Genomic DNA, 21,061 nt, shown 5'->3' with positions numbered 1-21,061 from the left:
TACCTTCTCCTGTATTGAGCTGGGTGTTGACTTCCTTAAGCCTAAAGACCCATGTACACCCTACACAGTAGCCATTCACTGGCAAACTTCTCAGGTCCCCTCTCAGCCACAGGAGCTTTACTCCACGCTGTTTTAATAAATTCTTATACTTTTCTTTCTAGGAGAGGGAGGGAGGGAGGGAGAGAGAGGGGGAGAGAGAGAGAGAGAGAGAGAGAGAGAGAGAGAGAGAGAGAGAGAGAGAGAACGAGAACTTTCCTTTTCCCAAAACTTCTAATTAAAGTTTTGAACCTACTATACTGGTTGGAATAAGAGGTTCATTTCTGAACTACTAGTCATAACTATATGCATCTAAACTTCCATTGAAATGGGCTGATGGACTGAATTAAAATGCCCTGCGGGAGTTGGAGAGCCCCTATGATATGGACTAGAACAGATTAAAAAAAATTGTTCCTCAAAGGCGTATTGAATTACTTCCAGAAGGATAAATGATGTGAGTCAAGAAACAACAGCTTCCACACTAACTTTCTGCATGCTATCTTTTCCTCCAGAGTGTAGATTGTCCCTAGGCCTGCCTCAGGCTCCCTCCTGTGCTGTTTTACCTCCCTTACTACAATTAATGATTTTTGCCTATTTTTATCATAATAAACTATGATGCTTCCAGGGTTGAAACACTTTATATCTTGGTAAAAAGCATGGAAATGTCATTCAGAGATCGTGGCCTCCTAAGGAATATTCTTTTGTATACAAATAAAAGTACTGACCTCCCATTCTGCAAACCCCAATTTCAGAGGAGTCCATGGTAACTCTTGCTCTGCACCCCTAATTTTATAGAGTTCTCCATCAGCCCCCCCATTTCACCTTCTGAGGCTTCTGCCTCACTCCCCACCAGGTTTTAGTGCATGTTAGACCCCCCATCTTCCTTCATTCCTTAAGTAAGATTATTTGAAGTAATAAATGTTTTATGAATGTTTGGGGTGATGGAAGAGGATAATGGCTGTCACAGTATGGAAAAAATTTTCAGAATTCTTTTATTTAAACATGAGGAAAATCGAAGTGAAACTTAGCTTAGGCCAAATAAGAAATGTGTGGGCTTATGCAATCAGGAGGATCTAGGGTGGATCTCAATTCAGGCACAGCTATATCCAAAGACTTAAGCATTGTAAGGAGTGTTCCTCTATCTCTACTCTCTGTTTCTGAATTTCATTAAATGCTGGTTTCATTAAGTCCTGTGCAAACTCCATCTATGTGATGAGGAAATTGGCTGCTACCAAGTCATTCATGTGTTGATATGGATCACAGTTCAGTGGTTTAAGGGTAAGATGAAGAGAATCTTGGGGCTCAGTCAAACATCCTCCCAATCATTATACAACTGTAACCTCAGATATGGAAAACAATGATTTTTAAGGTAATAAGTATCTTAAAGTGTAGGACAAAAGATCAAATTCAAGCATTGAAAATTAAATGACATTAATGTTTTCATTTCATGAAAAGAAGAAACAGTTTATGAGCTGTGCATGGTGGTGCACAAATGTAATTCCATTGGCCCATAAGGCTGAGGCAGGAGGATTGTAAGTTCAAAGTCAGCCTCTGCAACTTAGGCCCTAAGCAACTTAGCGAGAACCTGTTTCAAAATAAATAACAGAAAGGGGTGAAGATGTGGCTCAGTGGTGGTTAAAGTCCCTGGATTCAATCCCTGGTAATGAAATGATAATAATAATAATAATAATATCTATGAATAATTTGCATTTAAAATATTTGCCATATTTTAAGAAACTACTGCATATTAAAGAATCTAATGGGTGAATCTGATGATTCAAATTTGAAGTTTTTGAGTATTGATTTAAATTTATAATGAAGTTGAAAACATAAGAACTTTATTAAGATCAAATATTACTGGCATTAGAAGAAGTTTTTTGCCATATTTTTATGTTTGATTTAATAGAGTCCAAGATTTATTTAATTATTTAGGAAAGTCTTACTTGTTTGACAATTAAAGTACTTAAAAGGAAAAAAATGAGTATACTAGATTTATCTATTCATTCATTAATTCTTTCATTCAATAAAACTGTGTGCCTACTCCTCACTTCTTTATTATTGAGAAACTGAGATACTGATAACCTAATACTAAGTTTATGTCTCTTCTCAGCAAACCAAAGATAGGAACCTTCTCACCATGACTGTTTCCTTGTACCTAACAGTGCCTGTACCTAGAGCAAGCACTCTGAAAATACTTGTCAAATGATGTAAACAGATACGTCTCAAAAAAGAAAATACGAATGGATATATATATATATATATATATATATATATATATATATATATATATATGAAATACTCAATATCACTAGCAAATAAGGAAATGCAAATCAAAACTATGATGAGATACTTTCTGACCCTAGTTAGAAAGGCTATTATCACACACACACACACACACACAAAAAGTGCTCACTTTCACAGCACACATACTAAAATTGGCATGGTCCCTACACAAAGATGTCACACAAATTTGTGAAGCCTTTTATATTTAAAAAAAAACAGATGCTAGTAAGGATGTGGAGAAAAAGGAACTTTTATACACTGCTGGGGGAATGTAAATTAGTATAGCCACTATTAGAACAGGATGGAAGTTCCTCAAAAAACTCATAATAGAACTATGCTGTATGATCCAGCTCTTCCACTTCTGGATCTATATCCAAAGGAAATGAAGTCAGCATTCAAAAAAGATACCTGCACACCTATGTTTGTTACAGCACTATTCACAATATCTAAGATGTGACATAAGCTGAAGTTCCCATCAATAGATGAATGGATAAATAAAATATGGTACATATTACACAAATAGAGTATTATCCATAAAGAAAATTGAAATCCTGTCATTTGAAAACGGATGGAACTGGACAATATTACATTGAGTGAAACAAGCCAAATACAGAAAGATAAGTGATACAAGTTCTCAAACGCAGAAACTAAAACGAAAAGTTGACCTGAGATCAGAATGGTTATTACTAGCAATTGGGGGAAGGTGCTGGCTGGAGTGGGAGATCAGTGGTTGGATATAATCAATGCATGCTGCATATATGTATGTAAGTTGCACACTGATTCTCATTAATATGTACAATTAAAGTGTTAATAAAATAGAAAATACTGAATTATGGAATAAACCATGTGAGGCTCAAAAATGAGACGAGTTTGTAAAATGCACAACTTTTTCTTCCCTGTTAGACTTAGAACATAAGAACCATCAGATTCTATCTGATGGTTGGGCTTACTTAGATGGACCTGGGTCACCAACATTTTCCTCTTCTTTTCTTTGAAGAGTAGAATGAGGTTGATTCAATTTCTTCTTATAGGGGCAACTTGTTCACTCATTCTGGAGTCACAGTGTATTTGAAGGGGAAACATTGAGTCCTGTATTCAGCTGAAACATGCTATTTGTGAAGGAAAATAAGATTGAAAACGCAGGCTAGAACCTGCACATATTCAGCCTGATAATTAACAAGTTAAAATGTATTTTTATAGCTTAAAATTTAAGCAAAAACATCACTGAAAGTTTCTCTTCTTTTAGGAAAAAAAAACTTTATAGAGGTATCATTGACACATAAAAGTTATACATGTTTGATATAACAGGATGAGTTTGGAGATGCATAGGCACTCATGAAATTATTGCTACAATCTATGCCATTAACCTATCTATCACCACCAGATGTCTCTCCTCCTTTTTTTTGTCCATTATTATTATTATTGTGATAAGAACACTTGGCATAAGATTAACCCTCTTATCAAAATTTTAAGTACATGATATAAAGCTATAAATTTAGCTCATATAACCAAAAGTTTGTAATACCTCCCAGTTTTCCCTATCTCCAGTCCCTGGCAGCTACTATTCCACTGTATGCCTCTAAATTTCCATATTTTAGATTTATCATATGTGGAATATTATGTAGCATTTTTTCTGGGTCTAGCTTATTTCAGCTAGTATAATGTTCTCTAGATTCGTTCATGTTGCTACTGTTCATGTTGCTACAAATGATAGGCTGAATAATATTCCATTCTATTTTTTAAAATTTATTAATCCTCTAACAAATATTTAGGTTGCTTCTATGTTTTGGCTATTGGAAATTAAGATGAAGTGCACAATTAAAATAAGTTTTTGAGATTCTTATTTTAATTGCTTTGGATCTATATCCAGAAATAGGATTGCTGGATCATATGGTAGTTCTATTTTTAATATTTTGAGGAACTTCCATATTATTTTATATGGTGAATGCATAAATTTACATTCCAACTAAAAGTGTAGATTCTCTAGATCTTTGAAAATATTTGCTATCACTTTTTTTAAGTAAATGGTGAGTATACAAAAAAAATACAAGAAACATCTAAAACTCACTAGTAAAAAACAAATGGACAGCCCAATTAAAGGACCAAGCATCAGGTGTGGTGGTATGTTCCTGTGATCCTAGCAGCTTGGGAAGGTGAGACAGGAGGATTTCAAGTTCATAGTTAGCCTCAAGAACTTACAAAGGCTCTAAGCAACATATGGAGACCCTGTCTCAATATATATATATATATATATATATATATATATATGTATATCAATGAGCTGGAGATGTGGCTCAGTAGTAAAGCATTCCTCGGTTCAATCTCTCAATCTCTGGAATCAAAAAAATTAAAAAAGATTAGACCAAGCAGTTGAAAATATATTTCCCTAAAGAAATCATACAAATGACTAACATGTATATGGAAAGCTGTTCAATATCACTAATCATCAGAGAAATGTAAATAAAAATCACTATATGTTGTCTCCTAACACCTGCTTAGAAACGCTATGCCTTTCAGACTTTTGAGGATTTGACTTGAGGATTGACTTGACCCATACTATGCATGAACAAGATTCATCAAATTGTAACTTAGAATAAAATATTACAAAAAGCATAATATAATAATTAGAATTCTGGGCTTTAAAGTCAACTATATCCCAGTTTTCACAATGATTCTGCACAATTGAATAGTGTATGAACTTTGATGAAAGACCAAACCTAAATGGAGCTAGGTGTAGCTCACAGTGTTCATAGGAGTTAAATATGATGATGTATTTTAAATGACTGGTGGAGTTAATGATTTAATACCATGATTTAAAGAATGCAAAGGAAAAACATTTTTAAAAAACACTATGAAAATATTTTTTTCCTCTTACCCTACTGCCTTGAATTTGTTTTGAAATGGCAATTCTCCATGTTTTATACCTACATATAGCATCTTTTCACTGGATTTCATTATGCAATCTGGGAAAATTTAGGGCACTTTGAAAGTGAACTTCAGAAATATATGCCAAGAAATCAGCCCCTGACTCTTTAACTACCAGAAATAACTAAAAAAAAAAAAAAAAAAAAAAAAAAAGGAGGAGGGAGGAGGAGGAAAGAAGGAAAGAAGGACAAGAGACTACTAAACAATCAAATAACTGCTAATCTTTGTAGACTGTTTGCTTCAATGGCAGGCACTGTTTTGAACGGATTATAAACATTAAGTCATAAGAAACAAATGAGAGAGGATGCAGAGAAACTGGAAATTTTGTGTATTTTTTGTTATTGTAGAGAAGATATCTCTAATAAACATTTTTTACAATGTTTTTTAAGATATGGTTTAGGTTCCTTTACTGAACTAAGAAACTTACCTTATTCATATGATTATTTCTACCCCTGCCTCGGTGCTTTCAAAAAAGGAATAATGTTAATCAAAAGAAAATATTCAATTAAATAAAAAATTCAAAAATTCAACTGTGCTGAAATAAACTTTATGAAATACCTTCTATATATGCCAGCTCCTGCACTAGACACTTTCATATACCATTGCTATTTGTTTTTCGTAACACTGTAGGAAACAGAAAAAAACACCATTATATCTATATCTCATTTGTTAGAGTTTAAACACAATACTGACAAAAAACAGTATGAGAATAGAATTATATTCACTCAGAGGAAGAATCAATATGAAGGCTAGGATGAAATGAATACTATTTGAATATGATGACATTTTGCTCTTCTCTTTATCCTCCCATAGCCTCCAAACAAGCAAGGCATATAGTTTGGCACTGAACCGTATAGCCAGAACTGTAACTGCCTAAGGCAAACTGAAACCTCAGGCTAAACACCTCATAGGGAAGGGAAAGAACCAAAAGGCTTGGTATCAATGAATAAAAGGATTAAAAAAAAAAAAAAAGCAGTTCCCTAAGCTATGTTTAGTCCTTTCTTCTCCAACTGCATGGACTAGTTACTCTTGTGTCTTGTCAAATTGTATCTTATGTGGCTTCCATAAACACTAATTTCCCTCATGGTTATTTATATCTACTTAAACCTAGGTATTTTAGCCCATATCAGTTACATGCATGTAAGGGCCAAAACATGGATTTGGAAGGTAAAAATCAGGATTTCAGTTCTGCTGTGCGACATGGTGAAAGGCAATTGTCCTCTATGAAGATACTTCCCTATCCATTAAATAAAGAAGAAAAAAAAAAAAAAAGATTGAACTGATCCCTGTCCATATGACTGAGGTAGAAAGTTTTTAATGAGACTCTGATGTGAAAGCCCTTTGAACTGTAAAATACTAGTAATTAAACTTAAGACAATGTCTCAAAATCTCCAAAGGGATGACTTAATATTAACCTCAAGTACCTCAGACCTCCTACCCCCCTCCAAAAAAAATTCCATTAAAAAAAAAAACACCACCAACAAAAAACTCCATTAGGACCTTTTCATTTTGCAAATGACAAAGATGAGGTCCACTGGCTTATCCATGGCCACAGCGATCAGACAAGTTGAAAATCAACCTAGCTGAAGAGCAACCACGACTCTATCACATCTGACTCAGGGCGCTTCTGGCCAGGCATTTCAGGGTTAAGTGAAAAAAACGACCAGTAGTAGGCTTTTGGGGAAAATGCCACGCTTAACATGGCTGTCGCACCAGGACGCAATAATCCACACCCAATATGGACACCGAGCAAGCCCAGCCCCAGCCCCGGATGACAACACTCCGGAATGCCGGAGCAGCGGCGGAAGCGGAAGCACCTAGGCGGTGGGGGCCGCGGGAAGTGTCTGTCGCGTTTCTCCCTCCCTCTCAACCACGATAACAGACGGAGTGCCGGCGTAGGTGAGGCGGCGGCTGAGGGGCTCGGGGAATGCTAGGCGGGAGGCAAAGCCGGGGATGCGTGAAGCAGGGCAGCGGCGGCCGGATGAGCGATTCCAGGGCTCCTAACTGCCTGGACTCTCGGTCTCTGGGCCCCTTAGGGCCTAGAGCTCCCGGGAGAGCTGGGGACGAACATAGGCCTTGCTTGCGGGGTTTGCACCTGGCCCAAGATTCCAGCTTGAGGAGCCTTATGTGGGCCTCGATTTCCTCCACTCAGTGGGAGACTTAGACTGGTCAACTTTTGCCCTCCCCCTTCCCCTGGGCATCACGAATTCCATGATTTTAATCTTAAATCGGTATTTAGGCCTGTAAATTGTGAAAGGCCTATCGTCAGTGTACTGAGGGTATGCACCTGAGCCGGATGCAAGGAATAAATCTTTGAGAGTCTGTCACGTCCGAGGTTCAGAAGCCCCGGGTTCTAGTTTTACCTAATCCTTTTGCTCACTTTGTGACCTTGTCCAGGTCCATTACCACTGTCCGCTTATCTCTAAAAATGAATGCCTTGGGTGTCTGATGTCCCTGTCAGCTCTGAAAATCATATTCTCAGTTCCCCTTTCATGGAATTTTAGACCTGGAAAGCATCTCCTTCCTGCACCCGGCTGGCCAAAGAGTTAAAACTGATAAGAGATGTCTATAGCGTTTCTTTCCAGATTCCAAGGGGATAAAAGCAGCTGGGCATTTAAGAAGGATCCCATGCATTAGGAAGCTCTGTCGTGTAAACCTAAACCAGCAATGTAATCACTACAGAGTGAAAAATAGGAGAACTTGGTTTTTGTCCGAAAGCTACTTTATATTTGATGGTTAACTTTGGGCAAATCCTTTTCTCTCTCGACTTGAGATTTCTTATCTGTTAAAGGAAAGTGTTGGATAGGTAGCTGGTTCTTAACATTCCTTTCTCATTCCCTGTAGCACAACTGAAGAACAAAATAATGGCTTTATGAAGCTATGATTTTCTGGGGGATGGAGAAATTGGAGTGTGGAGGGAATGAATTATGTAGTTATAGATTGAAAAAGATCTGTGCTTGTAATTTTCAACTTTTATTTTGGGAATACTAGTTTAGGTGATCCATAAGTCTCCATCCCTCTCTAAAAATTGTAATAGTGCAATTTTAATGTGCTCTTTGGTGAAGACTACAGATAATGTTTACTGACTGTGTTCAAGGTATATATTTTTATCTTTAGTCAAAAAGGTACTAATGCATAGTGTAGGAGAAAAAGAAAAAAAGCTAGGTTTTGGTAAAGTTAGTTGGTATAATGAAGTGAAATAAAATTGAACTGGTGTTGAAGGCTTTTCTTCAGCAGTGATCCATTATGTCTCTGTGGCTTTGGATAAGTAGCCTCCACATCTCTGGCCTCACTTTCCTTATCTATAAAATGAAAGATTGAACTGAATGATTACTAGGCCTTTTCAGCACTATAATTCTGTGTTGTTGTTTGTTGTTCTTGTTGTTTGTTTTGTTTTTATTTCAGCAGCTCAGTGAATGTGGTTTGGCTTTTATGTAGGCAAAAGAGTATGCTCTAGGTAATACTTATATAAGATATTTTGTTAATATTAATTCAGTAATATGCAAGATTACTTTGATATAATAAATTGAAGCTAAGAGAAACTAAAGGAAGACATTAGAAACCTGAAGGACTGGGAAGCCCCTCAAAGGGATCATTGAGGATACTGAAAAGTTTTACATGAGACATGTGTTTTTTTGTTGTTGTTGAGGATAATGAAAAGTAATTTGAGTTGTAGTGAATTGAAATGACTGGTAGAATCTCTTTCCACTTTGAGGTTGTCACCTTCCTGGGGAGAAAGACTTTGTATGGGCTAGTACTTGATAGACAGTAAAAATTTAAATAAATAAATAAATAAATAATTGAGTGAGGGGGTGAATAGATGATTAAATAATAGTAATCAAGAAAAGTTGCTGCCCCCCCTCGAATCTTCATTGATTACATACAAAATGAGAAATTGTGAAAATTTTACAAGAGATCCCTGAATTTCTGGTCCATTGTAAGATAAGTTGCTTTATCTCTTCTTTTGAAGTGTTAGTAAGAGACAAACATGGGTTTGTCTGAGGACAGGAATAATTAATAGAATAAGTTAGGGATGGAGGTGGTTGTTGACAAGAGAACAGATATAGCAAGATTTTTAGTTGTAATGGTTTGGGGGAGTAAAAGAGAAGAGACAGTGTTTTCATAGGAATCAAGAGATTTTCAGGATTATGAACCATAAGAGTTCTAACATTTTTTATGGAAATAGAGTTTTAAAAAGAGGAGATTGATTTTACAAGCCAGGAAACGCTCGGAGATAGCTTTAATCATGAAGGGGTAAAAGACATGTAATTTTGGGAGCAAACTAAGTGAATCTATAGGTGTAGTTTTGAGATAAGGAAGATATTTGAACAGGCAAAATGGAAGGAGAAGAGCACTCCCTAGAAACATATTTTTTAAGAACCCTGGTTTAAAGAATATTTACCAACTTATGTGTAAGAATGTATTTGGGATACTAGGATAAAAGTGAAGCTTTCTGTTGCTAAAGGCTGCTGAACAGGCAACCATGGAATGATTCTAGCCTATCCAGGTAGCAGAGGCTACTGAATGTGGGAGCCTAAATTAGATGCACCACAAACCCCAAGTTGGGAAGGAGGGTGTGGTCAGAGGTATTTCTATAAGAGCATCCTGAAGCCCATCTCCAAGCATTGGGACATAGCTCTGGAATGCTGGGAGACAACTATCTTGGCACAGGACTGACTTGATGATAGGGTGTGTAGTGTAGGCTGGAAAGTTTGAATCCCAGCCTGTGTTCTGACATTTACTATGTGACCCTAGGCAAGTAACTTATTGACTTATCCTCTCTAGTTCTGTTTGTCCATTTGAAAATTTAGAGAACCAGTCTTGGATATAGATCTCTAGATGTCTGTGGATTGCCCAAAATTGTATTTGTAATTCTGCTTGCATTGAGCCTGGGGAGAGAGAGAATGTGCCACTTTTGTCATTTTCTCACATGGGTTTGTAACCCATAAAAAATTAACTGTGTGCCTAAGTAAGGGTCCTTCAACTTTTAACATTTGGATTGACTATAATTCTTCAGAATGACATTTCTTTGAGGTTTAGAACCCAAGCCTCCAGAACTTGGCTTGCCCTACAAATAGCACTTGGTACTGCAAAACAGAATCTTCACCTATATATATTCACCTGTTATTTCTACTCACCTGTTCCTTACCCTCCATAACTCCTCTACTAGCCTTCCTTCAACTCATCATCTATCTCTGCTGCTGGAATTTTCCTTCTTTACTCTTGTTCTTTTAACCGTTTACTATGTTGATTCTTCCTTACTTACCTTGTTGAGTTTAAGTGAGGACAGAATGGTTAGTGGTATGTTTTGGAAGAAGGGGTGGGAAGGAACGAACAGAGGCTTGTCATGGCAGTTTTCTCCATTTACATGCCTTTATCCCTTTTCCCACTGACAGGAAAAGCTGTTAAGAGATAGGGTATACTTCTGAGAGACACTGTCACCACTTGGAACTTTGCAACAGTTGCATGGTATTTTCTTATACAGGAAAACCATACCCCTATTCCTCAGTATCTAGAATGAAATGCTCAGCATATCCTAGCTGGGAGTTTCACAGTAAAGGTGATTCTACTTTGTTCATTTTAAGACTGAGTAAGGGTGGCAGAAAATAAACTATTTCTTTTATTTTCTGAACATTTTCAGAGACGCCTACCTGGAAGGTGTCTGAAGAGGGCTGGTGGTTTTCCTCCTGGTTATATAGGTCCTCACCTGTCAACCTCCTTAATTTTTGTGGCATAAAGATCTTATCCTTTACCCCAGTTTTCATCTTCACTGTCCTCTTCCCCACCAGAGGTTTACAACAGAGGAGTCCCTACTCTACCTGCCAACTATGTAACTATAAGACCAAGCCTTCAGTTCTAGGCATAATACAGGAAATAGGAATGCTGTTTTACTTAAAATTTTATTAGTCCTGTTAAATTTAGGGTTTTTGGTAGTTAATGTAAATGCAGACTATAGGTTAAATAGACTTTTGTGGTTTTGCTGGAGACCTAATCTCCTAATGTTGTGTAACATAATTTCTGTGAGTGAATATTTTGAGTTCTAGAAAAACAAAATTTTGTAAATATAATGATATTTAAGATGGGGGCTATTTAATTTAAACATTTAAGTGTGGGTTGTACATTGGGGCTACTAAATATGACTCACAAAATTATAGTTTTGCAAAATTACAAGGAACAATCAAAGATTTATAATCTTAAGGGGGAAGGTGTGAGTTAAATGACGTGGATTTGGTGAAGAAAAAGAAGAAGGGCTAACAAAGAATCAAGAGCATGGTCTCTGAAGGGTTAAGAGTCTTAAAGCTGAATCCTGTGCTAACTGGAGGAGTGATCTGAACAAGTGGGTAATCCATAAGTGGATTGGTCTATGCTGGCTAGTAGTTTTGTTGAGGCTTTTGCATGTTAAAGGGTAGCTGCAAGTTGTGCGTGTCCTTATTGGAGTAAAATCTGATTGCATTATCACCTGGGTTATAGGCTTGTTGCTGAGATCATCAAATACTGTGGTAGCAAACAGTGCTCATAGGAGCGTGAAATAGTTCTTAGCAGCAGCCTTGGAGCTATTGTGGATGCATATGGAATACTGGAAAGACTGATGGATATTCATACACCAGACATATTTGAGGATTTATTATGAACAAAGACTTTGTTATTCCTCGAGGCAAGCCTGAGATAATTTTCCTGGCAGAAACATGGCTGATAAAACACTTCACAGATTATTATTGAAGTTTAAGTTAAGTTTCACAGGGAGCTCAGATGAAGGAGTATGTAGAAGTTTTCACAGAAGACAACAGTTAAGCTAGATTTTGACATCTGGCTAATAGTTTTCTAGACAGTAAGGGAAAGGAAAGGCATTCCAGCCAGAGTTGATAGCATACTGGAAAAGAAAGACCAATGTTTGGGGGAACTGAGAAGATACCAATTCTGCTGCAGTTGGGTATATATACACCGAGGAGCAAGTGTTGAGAGTTGGAAAGATGAGTTTGGGAAGGTGATTTGAAACTAGTTTAAGAGGATTTTATCCTCTAGGAACTCTAGGATTTCATGTAGACTGCTTCTTTGTTGTCATTAACGTTTTGTTTGTGTTTTAGGAAACATAATATTTGTAGCTAATCTGAGATTTTCGAAAAATGGAAGAGAATGTGGAGTTCAAAGTAAAAGTTTCTTTCCCACTTTTTCTAAACCTCTATTACTCCCCAGAGGTAATCTCTGTTAATATTTTGCCATTGATCCTTTCAAAAATGGCATGTACAAATATATCTTTTATATTTGTCCTTTCTTTTATACAAATGGGATCATACTTTATATAATTTGATTTAAATAGTCTTTATATAACTTGATTTTATTTTTCACTTTATGAAATCATAGAAATGTTTTAAAAAGATAGCTCTAGCTTTGGTGTGGAATATGACATGCTAAGCATTTACTTACCCAGTAAATTGCTTACTGCTTGTCTGCTCTATGCTCGGCTTTTGTCTAGGATCTGGGGACACAGTAGTGGGCATCATTTAAGAAGCCATCACAACAGCCTAGATGAGGGATGATAGACTTCTGAAAGCCAGGGACAATGGATACAAAAACAGTATTGTGGTAAAATTGATAAATATAACGCATCAAATGGTAAATGGGAGATCAGAGTATATTTTTGGTGATTTTAAAGTTTATAATTTAGAAATATAGTAAACTACATTATGGAAGAAAGGTTGTTTGTGTTGTGTTTTGGAGGGTAATTTGTGGTTGTGTAGAGCGTTGAGTTTAGATATGTATTTGAAGGATGTTCAAGGTACAAGGTGAACGTTTCTGATAGGTACAGGAAACTAAAGGTCAGAGCTCAGAAGAAAAAGGAGGTATTGTTGGGAAAGGATACAGTTGGCCAGAAAGAAGAAGGCTTGTGGATAATTGTTAAAGGAGACTCGGGAGTACCATAGAAGAATAAAGAAGACCTGAGAGCCAAAGGATGAGAAAGAAGGAGTGGTTAGCAGCACCCCATTATGACAGGTCAGGTGAGGAGCACTGGATAGGAGAAGGTCTATAACTTTGACTTTGATAGCAAGTTTAAAATGACCACAGAGCAGTTCCAAAATCTATCACAAGATGGGAAGATTAATTTGGAACAGGGAGGGCAGTAAACAGAAAGAGATGTGTTGTGATATAATCAAAAGCAAGTGAGTATATTTATAATGTTTTTGTAGGTAGTTTCTGAGTATAATCTTTTTTTTTTTTTCTCCAGAGGTGTGTTAGCCAGAATGTGATAACAAGTCAGTTTCTGAGAAGTGAAAATAGATGTCACAGATTCAGTGTATCATAACTTGTAAGCCTATTCCTTACAGAATTCTTTAGGCCCATATGCTGTTAGAGGCCTAATGACACAAATCTATACACAATTCTAAAATCTTATTTCTATGACTTCTCAGGCCACAGCTCGATAGAAACAACAAATTAGGGGTGTTTGATTGAAGTAAGTATGGGATTCAGGGAGAGGCAAGCATGTTGACACCTGTAAGAAGTAATAACACATAATCTTTCATTGAGGGAAGAAGAGATCAGGACACAGGCATGCTGGCAGGCACAAGAAATTTGAGTATTTACTTAGCTCATCAGTTTGCTCCACTTTCCTGCTGAAGCAAAGGAACCCCAGGAATCCGTGTATTCAGTAATCCCTGCCCAGCTGGTGCCCTTTTCCCCTTTGAGGTGCTTGAGTGTAGCTCATTCCCCTGTCACTTCCAGGGCTCTTTAGTGGTTTCCCCTCCTTAAGGATCAAGAGTGCTGCTAGCAGGCTGGGGACGTGGCTCAAGCGGTAGTGCGCTCGCCTGGCCTGGCATGCGCGGGGCACTGGGTTCGATCCTCAGAACCACATAAAAATAAAAAATAAAGATGTTGTGTCCACCGAAAACTAAAAAATAAATATTAAAAAATTCTCTCTTTCTCTCTCTCTCTCAAAAAAAAAAAGTGCTGCTAGCAATTCACCCTCCTCTTACTTCCTTTTTCTTATAACCCTCTGTACCCTAACACCTTTGGGTTCAGAGAGTTCCTTCTTACTGTCAGGCACCTGCTATTTGCACCTTCAAGAATGCTTTTCTTCCCTCTCTACTTCCTTTTTTTAGTGTTAATTCCTGTTCTTCCTTCAGATACCAGTTCCATTGTCCCTTAGAAATAGCATTAGTGACTCAGGCTTTCTTGTTGTATGCTGCTTTACAACTGTGTTTACTTTCTTTACAGCACTTATTTATAATTCCAGGTTCACTTGCATGGTTATTTGATTATTTGTTTTCATTTGTCTCCAGAGTCCTTTCTTCACAAAGCTAGACACATAACAGGCATTCAAAATAAATGTCTTTAGACATGTTGAAGTCATGTCTGAATTAATGTGTATGTGAATGCACCTCCTTTCAGCTGTCAACCTGTGCTATCATCTCTATGTACATTAATACTACAAAAATCAACATTTCCTATAAACTGTTCTATACCTGGACCACCATTAGTAAAAATATTTGTTGACAAGACAGTTTGACAGGCTGTTACTCCCAAGTGCTGATCAACAAACAAAACATCTGGGTGCTCATTCATCCCTCTCTCCTGCCCTCTATTTTCTCCCTTCCTTTCTTTTTCTTCTTCCTCTCTCACTAGGGCTTATTTTAAAGAGAGAGAAAGCCTACTCCAACCTCTGAAATTGTATACTTTTTGAGGAGAAGGTCTATAATTTTTATCAGATTACAAAGTGTTCTGTGACTGACTGGTGTAGTCTCACCCCCTCAGTTTATAGGTAGGAAAATGAAAAATTTAAAAGGTTCATTCACATTCATAGAAATAATATGTGACAAATCCAGAATGGGAGCCCCAGAGTCCCTCTGCATTCCTTCTGTTATTTTAGGGACAACTTGTACAAAATGTTGGTCTCCTTAGTACTGATGGCATTGTAGGTGGAGGATGTGGCATAGGTTTACAGCTGAAAGAAGGTTTATTAGCTTATTTATAAATTTAGACACACCCTCTCACATTTATTTTGAATGCATATTGATAATCACAAACTTATAGAGTTAGAAAGGGTTTTGTGTTTCCTAGTTTAATGATCTTACCGTGAAGAATTAGGTGCTTGAAGAAATTAGGTGAATTAGCTAGAGAACAACAGAATACAAATTCAAAAATGAGTCAATTTCTGGATTTTTGATTATTCTAAATAATGAATATTTATAATTTAACTTCTCTTTTAGAAAAAGATGTTCTGTACCTTTAGTACAAAATAGATTAATTTTCTTAATCTGAATATGGTATATATCAGTATAGTAGGGTTTGCCAGTTAGTATTTAAAAATAAATGTCATTTTATCTAGCTTTCTTTTTTTTTTTTTTGGTAGTTGTAGATAGACAACATGCCTTTATTTATTTGGTAATTTTTTTGTGTGGTGCTAAGGATTGAACCTAGTGTTTCACACATGCTAGGTAAGTGCTCTGCCACGGAGCTACAGCCCTAGCCCTTACATAGCTTTTAATAGGGATAATTCTGTGTCTGGATTTGGTATACTTCTTTAATCTACTCCTCTTCTCCACTTGCTTTTCAGGTGCTTTGAATTTAAATAAACAAAAGGGGAGATTTATTTTTTGATACTGGGACAACATAGCAATGGGACCACGAAAGAAAAGTGTTAAAACATGTCTCATGGACAATGAAATCCCAGAGGAAACTATATCAGATGAAACAAAGGACTATATGAATCAACTTTCACATGAAGTACTTTGTCACATTTTTAGGTAAGATTTTATTTAGTTGACTTCCATGTACTTGGGATATAAACGTTTAGCAAATCTTAGTGCTGTGTTGTTTAATATGACAGTTTCCAGCAACATGGGGCAAGTAGATTTAAATAAAGTAAAGTGAAAATTCAGTTTCTCAGTTGCAGTAACTACATTTCAGGTGTTTAGTGGCTATATATGGCTAGTGGCTACTATATAGGACAGCACAGGACCACTAGCCACATAATAAAACTTTCCAAAGTTATATTAGAAAACCTTTCCTTTTCTGGATTAACTGTCTACATGTCTAGGCTTCTAGGAATTTTTATTGACAGATTTGTTGGCTTATGTAACCACCATGCATGTACAACATAAGGCAGTGTTTCTGACTTTGATTATCACCTGCAGTGATACTGTGCCTTGTGCTCGGTATACACATATATGTAAGTGATGAAAACAAAAGTTTTGTGAAAAGTACCCATAATACTATAATGCAGTACACACCTTAAAGTTGTTTTGTGATTAACATAACAAAGTTTTCTTTAACCAAAACTTTTTAACGTTTCAGATTATTACTCAGGCTACATCATAACAATAATCAAATAAACAAACATAAAAATGTCATTCCATTTCCATCACTTTCTTCTTTGAGGAATTGTACTTTTTACATTATTCAAATAAACAAATTTTAACATATTTCCTCTGTGGAGCTAGAGACCCAAGTTAGAATCCTAGGTCCATGATTTACTAACTGTGGACCATAATAGATATAAAGATGTTTACCATAAGTATTTGGTGAGATAGTGATTTTAAAACACTCATTGCATTTTATGGCATAAATCCTTGATCAGTGTAATGATTATTGTGTTCTGTCTTTTCATATAATGCTACATGATTTTTATTATTATTTTAGTCATTGCTTTCTATGCCATCAAATGTATATTTGACATAAAACGATTTTTCTTATTGTCCAACATCTAGATTGTTTCCAGTTTTCTCTTTTCTGCAAAAATAATTGCAATTAACTTTTCTAAGTATCTTGGTTTTCCTTTATATCACATTATTTACCTAGGAAAAAAAATGTTCATATATGAAGGTCTAAGAAATGTTGTTGAATTTTTATAAATTACTGAATATTTGCAGATTATAAAGTTTTTAAATAATGATTTTAAGGAATTGTGTACTTTATTTTTCTTCTCTATTGTAAATTTGTATTAGTCTTTGAGTAAGCAGTTTGTTACTCTATGACACAATACAGCTTTTGTTAATTCTGTCTAGTATTAAAAGACCCAATTAAAATAATAGATTTTTTTAATAAAGTAAAATGATACTAAGGTTCATCTGTCGGAGTAGCCAAAAATTTTAGAAAATCTAGCCATGTAAGATGTTTAAATACATTCTAATATATATAATAGATTTGGTGCTGATGAAGATAGCCAGACAGTTGGGTAAAACAGGCAAACATAGACTCTATATGTAGATTCAAGTTCATGTGGAGAACTAATTTGTGATAAAATTAACATTCACATCAATGAGGAAAGTATTATTCACTGATGTCACAACCTGTAAACTACCCTATAAACAACCTATAAACCCTACACAAACCTATAAAATAAAAGCATATCCTGATCTCTCATATTTTAAAACGAATTCTAAATGGATCAGAGAATTAAACAATAAGCCATTAAAATTCTAAAGGAAAGCATAGATAAAATTATTTCTGGGGATGGATATTGGATTTGATTGGATAAATATTACTATATATGTGTGTGTGTGTGTGTGTATATATATATATATATATATATATATATATATATATATATATATAAAATTATCATATTGAATTCCATAAAGATACATAAATACTGTGTGTCAGGTGTAAAGTGCTAGAATGTATTATGAACAAATTGAATTATGTTTTAAATTATAAGTAAATAGGTAACATTTTGCATTTCAACAGACCCCTTTCAAATGAAGGGGTAGAAGTATAAATATAATCAAATAAATCAAGTAGAAGTATCTTACCCAGGTTCTGATGAAGAAAATACTTAGCAAACTGACAGAATGTAAGAAGAACCATGGACTGAGCTAAGTTCTTGAACTTGGTATGATATGTTTATTCTAAAAATAAACAGATTAAGTTTTGTTTTATTTTTAGGCTCCTAATTTTTTTTTTTTTTTTTTAATTTGAGGACTTCTGTTATAGTGGTGTGGTAACAACTTAACACATGTTCATGAAACAGGAAAACTTTTGGCCTTCCTTAAAAAAAAAAAAGCCAACCAAAACAAAACAAAAAGACCCACTATGCTGTATCTGCTAAGTTCACAGCATTTTTTCTAAAATGTGAAATGTAGTATTTATATGCCTTTTAATTCCTCTAGGTTTTTAAAGATCTGTGAAGAAAAAAAAATATATTTTCTTTCTAGGGCAAATGTGATATTAAAACATTTTGATATTGATTTTTTTAGTACTGATCTGTTTTTCTTAAAGGGAGCGTAAAATTAACCCAGACAGATATTTTTGATGACAATTATTTAGGAAAAAAGTATTGAGGAGGCAAAATTTGACATAGAAGAACATTGTTTTTCATTATTTATAAAATGTGTAGTCATGTAGTTTCTTATAATTCTCCTTAGGTCTAAGTTATAGAGACTGTAAATTAAGTTGTGGCAAACTAATGTTTTATGGTAGGAAATTTGATTTGATATGATTCTCTTTATTTAAGTAGCATTAAAGGGGAAGGGAGAGAGTCCAGAGGTAGAGAGCAGTGGAACAGAGAAATATTCAGCTTACATATGTGACTTTCCCTCTAGAATTGGCATAATTTTTAGAAATTAGAGTTTGATCAAACCATGTTGACATCCCCGCCCTTTTTCCTTCTTACCTAGTTCTGTGACTTTTTGCAGGTTTAACTTTTCTGAGCCAGTTTCATCACTTATAAAATGGCATAGTAACAGCATTTACCAGATCAGTGAGGATTCCAGGAAATAGAAAAAGATATACTCAACTGATAGTTTAATGAAGGGTCATATTTATAGTGGTGTAGATAAGGTTGAAGGAACCAGTAAGGGATGTTGTAGAATTCAGCTAGCAGCAGCAGAAAGCCAGCTAGCACCTTGAATTGGCCAAAGGTGTCTATTAGCCAGAGGACCAGAGAATATAGCAGGACAGAAAGGGAAGAAAATGGCCTGTGGGGAGAGCCATGTAGCAAAGCCAGCTACTTAGCTTGTAAGATCATTGTGAAACAGTAATCAGAGCACAGTGTGTGTGACTCAGTATAATATTGACTCAATAGGATGGCTTCCGCTTTTTTTTTTTTTTTAATTTTTTTTATTGGTTGTTCAAAACATTATAAAGCTCTTGACATATCATATTTCATACATTAGATTCAAGTTGGTTATGAACTCCCAATTTTACCCCAAATACAGATTGCAGAATCACATCGGTTACACATCCACATTTTTACATAATGCCCTATTAGTAACTGTTGTATTCTGCTACCTTTCCTATCCTCTACCATCCCCCCTCCCTCCCCTCCCATCTTCTCTCTCTACCCCATCCACTGTAATTCATATCTCTCCTTGTTTATTTTCCCATTCCCCTCACAACCTCTTATATGTAATTTTGTATAACAATGAGGGTCTCCCTCCATTACCATGCAATTTCCCTTTTCTCTCCCTTTCCATCCCACCTCATGTATCTGTTTAATGTTAATCTTTTCTTCCTGCTCTTCCTCCCTGCTCTGTTCTTAGTTGCTCTCATTATATCAAAGAAGACATTTGGTATTTGTTTTTTAGGGATTGGCTAGCTTCACTAAGCATAATCTGCTCTAGTGCCATCCATTTCCCTGCAAATTCTATGATTTTGTCATTTTTTAGTGCTGCGTAATACTCCATGGTGTATAAATGCCACATTTTTTTTATCCATTCATCTATTGAAGGGCATCTGGGTTGGTTCCGCTTTTTAATAAATATTAATTAGGTGTGTAAGGGTGGTAAGAGAGAGTCATGAGATTTTCTGATCTGTCAAAATGTGTATTGGTTTTTGAAAACAGAAATAGAGGTTAATTGAAGAGTTTCAGGAAGAAAGAGATAAGATTGGGAAAGAGGGGCTGGGGATGTGGCTCAAGGGTAGCGCACTCATCTGGCATGCGTGCGGCCCGGGTTCGAGGGTTCGATCCTCAGCACCACATACAAACAAAGATGTTGTGTCCGCCAAATATTAAAAAAAAAAAAAATATTAAAAATTCTCTCTCTCTCTCCCTCTCTCTCACTCTCTCTTTAAAAAAAAAAAAACAAAAGATTGGGAAAGAGGAAATTGTGATTAAGATGAGGTGTCTTCACTTAATATTCATGCAATACCCTTATCAATGTATGTCACCTTAAAGGTAAAAGGTCTAGGAAAAGAAATTGTATACAGGTAAATTAGTGTACATGTTTGTTGATAAAAAAAAAATAGAGTTCAAGGAGTGGGGATAGTTGAAAGGGAGCAGAGTAACTACATGAAATGGGTTTGTCAAAGTTGCCAAATAATATTGGCCTTGTTCAAGTTAATTGGTTCTTTATGATCTTTCCCTTCCCTTAACATACCTTTAAATACACTGAGGGTTTTTTTCTTGCATTCTTTCTTTTTTTGTTTGTTTGTTTATAAATATTTTTTGTATATAGAAACTTACGAAGAAAGACAGGTTTTATCAAATGACCCATGGAGAGAGCTTAATACTTTATTTGCATACTTTAATATTTGCTGACTTACCTGTTTTTCAGTAAGAAGCTTTATGACTTTATGGATGTTAACCTCAGAGTCCTACAAATTTCCAATTATGTTTGAAGGGTAGGAGAATGGTGGAAGGAAAAAAGTTACTTTTTTCAAAGGAAGAAAATATTTACCTATTTGATAAAAGTGAGTTTCTTTCTCTCACAAAGGTACCTCCCTCTGCAGGATATTATGTGTATGGAATGTCTTTCCCGGAAGCTAAAGGAAGCAGTGACCCTATATCTGAGAGTTGTGAGGGTTGTGGATCTCTGTGCAGGGCGGTGGTGGGAATACATGCCAAGTGGTAAGTACATTTAGCTGTAGATACTGGAAAGTG

At 35.8% G+C, this 21,061-nt stretch overlaps 1 protein-coding gene across 6 annotated transcripts in view; it reads left to right on the top strand.

The window, feature by feature from the left end:
• The first annotated feature begins 7,019 nt into the window (after positions 1 to 7,019).
• Positions 7,020 to 21,061, top strand: part of Fbxo38 (F-box protein 38) — a 51,137-nt gene continuing 37,095 nt past the window's right edge. For all 6 annotated transcript variants that reach the window (XM_046460157.2, XM_046460156.2, XM_046460153.2 and 3 more), the window contains exons 1-3: positions 7,020 to 7,143; positions 15,797 to 15,986; positions 20,895 to 21,028. In XM_046460157.2, coding sequence (XP_046316113.1) covers positions 15,859 to 15,986; positions 20,895 to 21,028 — 262 coding nt within the window. In that variant the 5' untranslated portion in view covers positions 7,020 to 7,143; positions 15,797 to 15,858. The remainder of the gene's footprint in view (positions 7,144 to 15,796; positions 15,987 to 20,894; positions 21,029 to 21,061) is intronic.

The sequence above is a fragment of the Marmota monax genome, unplaced genomic scaffold (genome assembly GCF_021218885.2).
Source record: "Marmota monax isolate L192 unplaced genomic scaffold, Marmota_monax_Labrador192_F-V1.1 WCK01_AAM20220418_F8-fsc00006, whole genome shotgun sequence".
Lineage (NCBI taxonomy): Eukaryota > Metazoa > Chordata > Mammalia > Rodentia > Sciuridae > Marmota > Marmota monax.
This window is presented reverse-complemented; position numbering and strand designations above follow the sequence as displayed.